The 8,812-nt window shown below is 41.1% G+C and overlaps 1 protein-coding gene across 1 annotated transcript in view; it reads left to right on the top strand.

Moving 5' to 3' along the window:
- The first annotated feature begins 5,805 nt into the window (after nt 1-5,805).
- The window catches only part of atf6b (activating transcription factor 6 beta), a 24,867-nt gene continuing 21,860 nt past the window's right edge, over nt 5,806-8,812 (top strand). The window contains 4 exon segments of the mRNA XM_030789407.1: nt 5,806-6,085; nt 7,319-7,398; nt 8,189-8,270; nt 8,648-8,707. Coding sequence (XP_030645267.1) covers nt 6,013-6,085; nt 7,319-7,398; nt 8,189-8,270; nt 8,648-8,707 — 295 coding nt within the window. The 5' untranslated portion in view covers nt 5,806-6,012.

The following is an 8,812-nucleotide window of genomic DNA, read 5'->3' as shown; positions in this document are numbered from 1 at the left end:
ACTCATCTCTTTTCTCTCCATCTGAAATGACTGACATGTTACTATTCTTACACACATCACAAGGAAAATACAACCACCCTAGTAACATAACATATCCATAATGTAACATGTGAGCCATGTTAGAACAGAAAGATTTGTGATATACTGAGGAAATATTCAGATTGAGTGTTTGGCGTGAACATTAAACCAATGTCCTGAGTATCATCACGTGTTACTGATAAAGACTTAAGAGCAGCTCATCATGGAATAAGACATCACCGAACAGGGCACTGAGTTTTCCCTCACAGACGTAGACACACACCGGCATGCTGCACTCTCTTGGAGCTGACGTCTTCCACAGAGGCATAGACATGCTCTGTCTCTCCTGTCTCATCTGAAAGAGAAAGAGGGAGAAAAGCAGATGAAGGGCCCATGAAGACCACAGGACGGCAGCCAGTGAAAGATCTCATCTCTACACACCGGGGACATCGCTTTGTTACCTTCTTTCTCAAAAGGCCTTTTCCACACGGCGACAACCACCATTGCCAGCAACAGAGCTCCAGTTACCACGGCAGCAGGTAGTGCCCAAGACCCTAAACATGGTTAAAAAAAAAAATGTCTACAGTCAACAGACAGGAACGCATACAGGGAAAAAAATGTATAAACACTGGACAGAATAACTGAAGACCAAGACATCGTACTCCAATCATGTTTTAATACACTGTCATTGCGTTAGCAAGCAAAGGTGTCAGTCGACTCCACATAACCACTGCTGTAAATTATGTGCTTTTCATTAGATTCACATACATATGGGTATTAATATCTAATGCTAAGGGACAGAGAAGAAGGAGTCACACTGTCATTTGTCTGAACACTAATCTCACATAATGCTGTAATCTATAAAGAACACTACCCTCACATGCTGCTGTAATCTATAAAGAACACTACCCTCACATGCTGCTGTAATCTATAAAGAACGCTAACCTCATATGCTGCTGTAATCTATAAAGAACACTAAGTTGCATGTATTTACTGATTTGTATGAACATAAGCATCATTATCCTAGGTCCCTCCTCTTCCTCCCCTCTCTGGTCCAGTGGGTCAGTCTTACGGATGGGTAAGTGGGTAATTACACTATGAATCTGTCAGAGTACCAGTCCTTTACCTGGTTTGATTGGTCTTTGATGGAGTTTGGGTGGAGGTTGTGTCACAGCTGGGTTGCTGTTTTGTTTTTTTCCTCGGTCTTCTGCCTGAGTTTTAACTGTCGCTTCTGCTTTATTTAGTAACATATTGGACACAGATGCATTCATCTTAATTACCATAATCAGCATAAATAATAATAAACCATAAAAACATGATAATCTTTTTTAAAAAAATCAGATTTCTTCTTTAGCTGAGAGCTGTAAAGATCAGAGAGTGATCCGTGTCTCTGACAGTCTAATGTAATGTGGTGCTGGGACTGACTGGTTTTAGTGGCTCCACTGTTAGGAGGAGTCTCTTCTCTTCCTCTTCCCTCTTTCTCTGACTGTTGGTCTGACCAGGATGACAGAGGAAATACACAACATTAGACACTAGTGCATTATAATCAGACCCATTTTCATGGCCACTGAGCCCTGCAGTCATCTCCTCTAGTGCAGTGATTCTCAGCTCCAGTCCTGGGGGTCCACTGTCCTGCATGTCTTTTAACTCAGGACTGACACACCTAATTCCACTGATCAATTAATCATCAATCCCATGATTAGCTCAATTAACTGTGATAATGAAGAGTTAAAACAAAGACATACAGGACGGTGGGCCCCCAGGACTGGCATTGAGAACCACTGATCTGGTGGGTGACATCCTGACCTGTGCTCAGACTAAAACGGTCTGACCGTTTAATACAGTTTCTTTAGAAACATGTGAAATGTGTGTGACTCTTGAAAGGCACAACACTGTACATTCTTACATATCACATATCATTTTGTATAACACGTGCTGAAAAAAAAAATCCTGTACTGTACGCAACCATAAACAGAAACTGTGTAACTTTAAAGCATGCACCACAAACCTTAAGAAACAGACTAATAAAACTGAACTAGATGAAATGAAATAAATCAGTCAATAAAACACAGAGCTGCTGGTGTCTGATGGTTGTAGTTGCTGATAGTTGTAGTTACTGATAGCTGTAGTTACTGATGGTTGTAGTTACTGATGGTTGTAGTTACTGATGGTTGTAGTTGCTGATAGTTGTAGTTACTGATGGTTGTAGTTACTGATAGCTGTAGTTACTGATGGCGGTAGTTACTGATGGTTGTAGTTACTGATAGTTGTAGTTACTGATGGTTGTAGTTACTGATGGTTGTAGTTACTGATAGCTGTAGTTACTGATGGTGGTAGTTACTGATAGCTGTAGTTACTGATGGTTGTAGTTACTGATGGTTGTAGTTGCTGATAGTTGTAGTTACTGATAGTTGTGGTTACTGATGGTTGTAGTTACTGATGGTTGTAGTTACTGATGGTTGTAGTTACTGACCTGTGTTATGGCTCTTCTCTCTTCCTCCTCCTCTCTCTCTGGTGTTTATGGGTGTCTCTGTGAGGAACCAGAGCAGAAATGTATTGGCATGCATTAGCAGAAATATATTTTTTGAACTGATGTAGCTTTGTGACTCTGTGTGTGTGTGGTGTGTGTGTGGGTTTGTGTGTGTGTGTGTGTGTGAGAGAGAGAGAGAGAGAGAGAGAGAGAGAGAGAGGAGGGGAGACAGAGAGGCTGGCAGAGAGAAGGATATATATATATATATATATATATATATATATATATATATATATATATATATATATATATATATATATATATATATATATACATACATACATATATATAATAGCATACATATGTAAGGCTAGGGTAGAGGCTACAGCAGCCCTGCAGCCTCTGGTCTGACAGAAAGCTCTTACCCACTTTCAGTTGAATCTCAGTCTCATTACAGAAATACGTCCCCGAGTCTGAGGATGAAACCTTTAGTATAACCAGAGATAAATCTGCCTGGGAATTATAACGTTTCCATGGATCAGAGATGTGTTTCGTGTTCTCTCCGTTATGCGTGGTGAGAATATTCTGTCTGCCTGTTTCGCTGATTCTGCTCCAGGTCACTTTACCCCGTGTTAGGGAACCACATGCAAGCGTGGCCGTGGATTTCTCTGCGAATGTCTCTGAAACACAAAGAGTGAACGTCAAGCCAAACATTCAATATTTAACTTCAGAAACCCATTTCATCGCCACAGTCATAATCATAAGACGCGTTATATGGAGAGAGAATCTTTTTTATGTCAAAACATTGAAACTGTACTCACCTATTTGAACAGTTTCTATGGTCCCACAGAGATGGAGGCAGAGAAGAACCAGAGACTTCATCATGGCACTCTGCTGAAAACTGAATTATCATAACATAGCGGCACTGTCTTCTGTCCCGTGCTTCACTCCGCTGTTAACTGAGTGGTCGTAATCATTGTACTGTCTTCTGTCCTATGCTTTACTCTCTGACAGGAAATGTCTCTGGGTGTAGCCAGAAGGCAAGAAAGTGAGAGAGGGAGAGAGAATGGTCTTACCAAAACTCACTCAACCCCACCTTGACTTAAAATATGTTCAGAGCAGACTGATGGCTTGTTATCACTGTGAAATGTTTCCATGAAGTTTCCATTCTTTGCAGAAACAGCTGTCAGAAGGTTTATTCTCTTCTCTCTCTGTTTGAGTTAGTTCATCATATCGTTAGACCCTGAACACATTTATCAGACATTGTGAGTGCAGTTACTCAACTGGTGTAGCTCCACCAAAATCAGAATAGTACTTCAATTCAGAATGTCAAGAAATGGAGTTTAGAACTGCTGTACTAATGAATATGAAATAATGTTTATGACTCCATTTAAGAGAAAAAAGAGACATAACTAAAAAAAAATATGGTTTTATTATAGTTCTTCTGTAACAAAGAAAATAGTTGATCATTTTATAGCTTCTACACCAAAGCAGAACAGAGGAAGTGGTTTTTTTTTTCAGTGTGTAATAAGGTTTTGGGCGGAGGCCACTGGTCTTTGTCATGTCCATTCTCTCTCTTCCCAATTCTAAAACAATATGATTATGATGCATTGTCACAGCAAAGAGAAGTGATTCAAGATGCAGAAAAAAAGATAATGTTTCCTTATTGAGCTTCTACATACTAAAAGTCACAGTGACTCAGAACTCTTTGTGCTTCATTTTTGCTGAGCAATGTGTAAGAATCAATGTACAAAATCATGGTGAAGACATGCAGTTCTAATACACGTCTCATGCAAGGCACAGTGGATACATGAAGAATTATAGAGTAGCTAGACATTTTGTCCTTAAAAGATACTGAAGCCCAAATGCATAGCTGGGGCTTTCTCCAAAGGGAAGCTGGGAGCGCTCTTTTTCCTGGAGACTCAATACTGAAACATGTCAGCATTGCAGCACTGCTGTTTAAATAATCTTTCAAATAACACTTACACTTTAGAAGAAATGCTTCAATGCTAAAATGACATTTTAAATTCTTTTTGAAATAACTGGATCTGCTAAAAGAAGTTTATTCTATTTGTTTGATAAAGAAGAAAGAGTGAGAAAGACTGTCTTATACACTGTTTATTTGTGTATGTATGTCATTGTTTATTTATTTACAGAGACAAACACTTTCATCTATTGTTTTTACCTTTAATAATCTTGAACATATTTGTACTGCTAGGAAAGAACTAGGTAAATACTAAATTTCGAGAAACAAGGGTACAAGAGTAGAAGATTACGTAAATTAAAACGACAGGATATGACGACGGCAGAAATGTGTATAATTTGAAGATATACAAACGAAGATTTTCTGAAGATATACTCTGATTAGAATAACGGATGTAAGGTGATGAGGCTTCTCCATCGCCTCTATAAAAATACTCGCTACCTATCTTAACCTCTGTCCGCTAGATGGCGACGTTTAATCTCACTGCTGACGGACATTTGTTCCTGAAATTTAACATGTACGGTTTGCATAACAAAACGTGTCGAGTATTCAGACCTCCTTATTTGACTAGGAGGAACCTGGTAGAGCAAAACAAACATTTGATTTCTTGCATTTCAATTGGTGTCCCGAACTGGCTCCTTAAGAGTTGATAAACCGGTAACCCACTGCTGGCCTTGTGCCATCCGCACGACTGGATTTAAAAGTTCAGCCAAACTCAGAGACCCGGACATCCTAAATATCACACTCGGAATTTATGTAACTCACTCACGAGTGCAAAACCAACCAGCCAACGTGAGTCCACCCCAGCATCCCAAGTCACTATTTGTATCTCATATCATTGTTTCTTCAATGTCATGCGTTTCGTTAAAAATGACATGCGTTGCATAGATATGACAGGATTAACAAGATTTAACGTTTATTTCGTGAAATTGTAACTAACTGTAACTAGAGTTTATTTCACCATCTCTCGCGACCCTACGGGTGTGCGACTCACATGCTAATATTTGCTTTGTCTTATTGGATAGCAGCTACTGTCAATCTAGGGTAAATACAGGGATTCGTCGCTACTATAGGGTTTTGTTCCAGTCATTCAAAGTGCTGAAACTTGATTGGATAAATTGTTCGGAGAAACCCGCCTCAGTGTTATACTAAGTCACTATTGGGTTTCCGAATGGCCAATAGTATCAGTCCTTGAATCCTATTGGTGACCTAAGCAATCAATCTGATTTTCTGCTTGATTATTTGCTGGATTTCTCTAAATGAGGTTGGCCTTTGTAGGGAAATGAATTTCCTTGTCTGTATGTCAGATGGGCGACGATGCGGTATGGCAAGTGGAATTTTGATACGATATAAATTAAAAAAATCAGTCACGTGCAGTCGTATATAATTTCCGTGCAAATAAACAGATATGCACTTTTTTTAAAAGCATTTTACTTTTATAGGTTTTCGATAGACTAGGTTGGATCTTCTACTTGATGCATATTGATCGAGTTATCTAGTACAGTTAGCCCTGTTTGTGGAAGCAGAGGCCTTTGTGGCTATGACTACGGATCTACTGTCTGATTTAGATAGCCGTTTCTTCGCTGATAACCTTCTAACAAGCGAAGATTGGGGTGAGTATTTTCAGTTATCCGCTTGAAATTACTTACAGGAAACATTTCGTTCAGAGTTACTTTGTCGTTGTTTTCCTCTGTTATTACAGCAGTTTCACGCAAAACTACAAAAATGTACATGCTAATCTACTTTGAGATGCATCCGATAGCAATAATGTGCCTAAACTGTCATGTCGAAGAATCGTGTAACCAAGATGTGGATGTTGAACTTCAACGATATCATTTGTCAACTCTGTGGAAAGTTCGCGAACGGAATGATGACTAGGTTTACGAACGATGATGGGGCGATCATTTTTGTTCATCCGCGATTCATAGGGTGGGTGGTTACTCAAGCCGGATAGGGCTGAAAAGCATAAGAGACAGTTTCCATGTGTGAACTTCAGATACCGATTATGGCTTCATTTCATTTCAAGAAACGGACATCTTCGAACATAGTGTGTCTTAACTGATACAGTGTGGAAGCCATTAAAGAAACAGAAATCGACTCTAATCGACTTTTTTAAAAAAATCACGGTGGGCACACTGGCATAATGTAGCCTATATCCACACGGTTCATTTTACAGTCTGAACTGTGACGTTTCCACCCTCTGTAGCATTAATTCACCTGTCCCCTTGTTTCCCACGGCAGCACGTTTACTGCCCGCTCGTGCGCCGGTCGATGTTTCTGGTTTTATCCAGGGGGCTTGAAGCGTTTGATGCGCAAAATAACCGTCTTTTATTCAACGGAGTAGTGTATTTACCTGCTGCTGCACAATGTTAAGCAGGCTTGACCCCTGAGGGCGTAAAGTCTGCATTACACCTCTTTAAAGCCAGTTTCCCTAAACCTACTCGGATTTCGTGGGAAGAGCTTGAGTTTGGGTCTGCTTGGGCTAGAGGTGTTTTGAAGGTTATGAATTTTGGGTTCTGAAGTTTTCATGTTTATCACTGGAGGGAAAACGAGCGTTTTCTGATCTGGTCTCAAAGTCCTGTGTGTTTTGTGTTTTTTTGTGAGTTCTCAAACAGAAACTGTCGTGCCCAAATTAGGTGCCAGAGCACAGAGGACCAGAAAACAGGGCAGAGGAGGATTCAGGGTGGCACTGCTGTGCGACTCCACACCATTTACCCTCAGGGTCTATAGAAACAAAATGCCAGTTTTTTTCTTATTTTCTCTCTCTTGCCCTCTCTCTTTCCCCCCTTTTCATTTGCTCTCTGTCTGTCTCTCTTGCTTTGTCTCTGTCTCTCTCTCTCTCTTAGATGCCTGTCTTTACCAGTGTGAGAGTATGGAGGAGGGTGAGGATGGGGAGTTCGGCAGAGGACTGAGATATGACACATCAGTACGTCTGCTCTACAAACACACATCCTTTCACTAGAATATCCACTCACTGACAATGGCTATGAGGAGCACCACTCCTGGTTCTCCCTTACCGCCACCTGCTCTGTCCTGGAGACGCCTCCAGGCCTTTGGAATGTTCAGTAGCCATATCGAGGGTTCTAGAATGCCTGGCGGGTTTATCAGGGGTCCCTGTTGGCGAACTAGCGCATCAAAAAGTTCTAAAATGCTCAGCTGATGCATCTAAAATTCTAGAATGTTGGGGGATTTTAAAATTAACTTACAGCAACATGATACAGTAGATCACAATACAGACAAAAAAGTCTTACAAAATGAAAACAATCCAGCTAGTTATTCTTCATTGTGGTTCCATTAAAGAAAATCCAATCCTTGTAATCTTCTTGAAATGTGTGGGTGAAGGGCAGACCTGGTTCATGTCCAGTCATGTCAGAACACACGCCCTGGGCTGGTGTGTTCTCAGTAACACACGCCCTGGGCCTGTGTGTTCTCTCCATCTCGGACCGTGGAGTTTGGGCCCCTAAGGGCCTTATTCAGCCTCAGGTTTGGACCCTGCTTAAGACTTTACCAAGTAATAAAAAGCCTGAGGTACTGTTGAAACGTCAGTGAGTAATGGGCCAGTTTTGTATGGGCCATGACGCCAGTGTGTTGGGTGGAGAGTCGTCAGTCTGGCTCTGGGATTAAATAAGGCAACAGTGAGAGAAACATGCAGATAGGCTAAAGGCAGAGATAAACGGCTCTTACCTGTCTCTAATCTTACTCTCTTTCATGCACAGTTTGACAATGACCTTGTGCTGACCCTCGATCCTGACAACCCCACGTCACCATGGAAACACCTGGAGGACAACCTCCTCACAGGTACGGAGGAGAAAGCGTGTTCTTACCCTGCAGGGGCAGAGACTGTTGTTAGTTTAATAGGAAAATGTAATCGCCAGAAATATAGGCAGCTTTTTTTTCTGCTTAAATATGTATTTTTTGATTCTGGAATCAACTAAAGAATGAACGAAATTATTTATCAATTTTTTTTTTCAATAATATGCCAGTGTAATTGTGTGAATTTATTATAGCACAATGTGGATATGCTCTGTTTTGACCTTGCTCTCTCTCTCTCCTTCTCTCTTCTTCTCTCTCTCTGCTGCTTTCTCTCTCTCTCTCTCTCCCTCTCTCTCTCTCCTGCTCTCCCTCTCCCTCTCTCTCTCTGCTGCTCCCTCTCTCCTTCCTCCTCTGTCTCTTAGGTGGCATTCCTGTTATAAAAAATGAAATGCCGATGACACAGCCCTTGCCAGTGGACATGTGTGAGCACCTTGTTCTCTCTCTCTCTCCCTCTCTCTCTCTCTCTCTCTGTTGCCCTCTCTCTCTCTCTCGCTCTCTGTTGCCCTCTCTCTCTCGCTCTCTCTCTC

This window comes from Chanos chanos, chromosome 12, assembly GCF_902362185.1.
Source record: "Chanos chanos chromosome 12, fChaCha1.1, whole genome shotgun sequence".
NCBI lineage: Eukaryota > Metazoa > Chordata > Actinopteri > Gonorynchiformes > Chanidae > Chanos > Chanos chanos.
The sequence above is the reverse complement of the archived record's forward strand: the minus strand, read 5'-3'. Positions and strand labels throughout refer to the sequence as shown.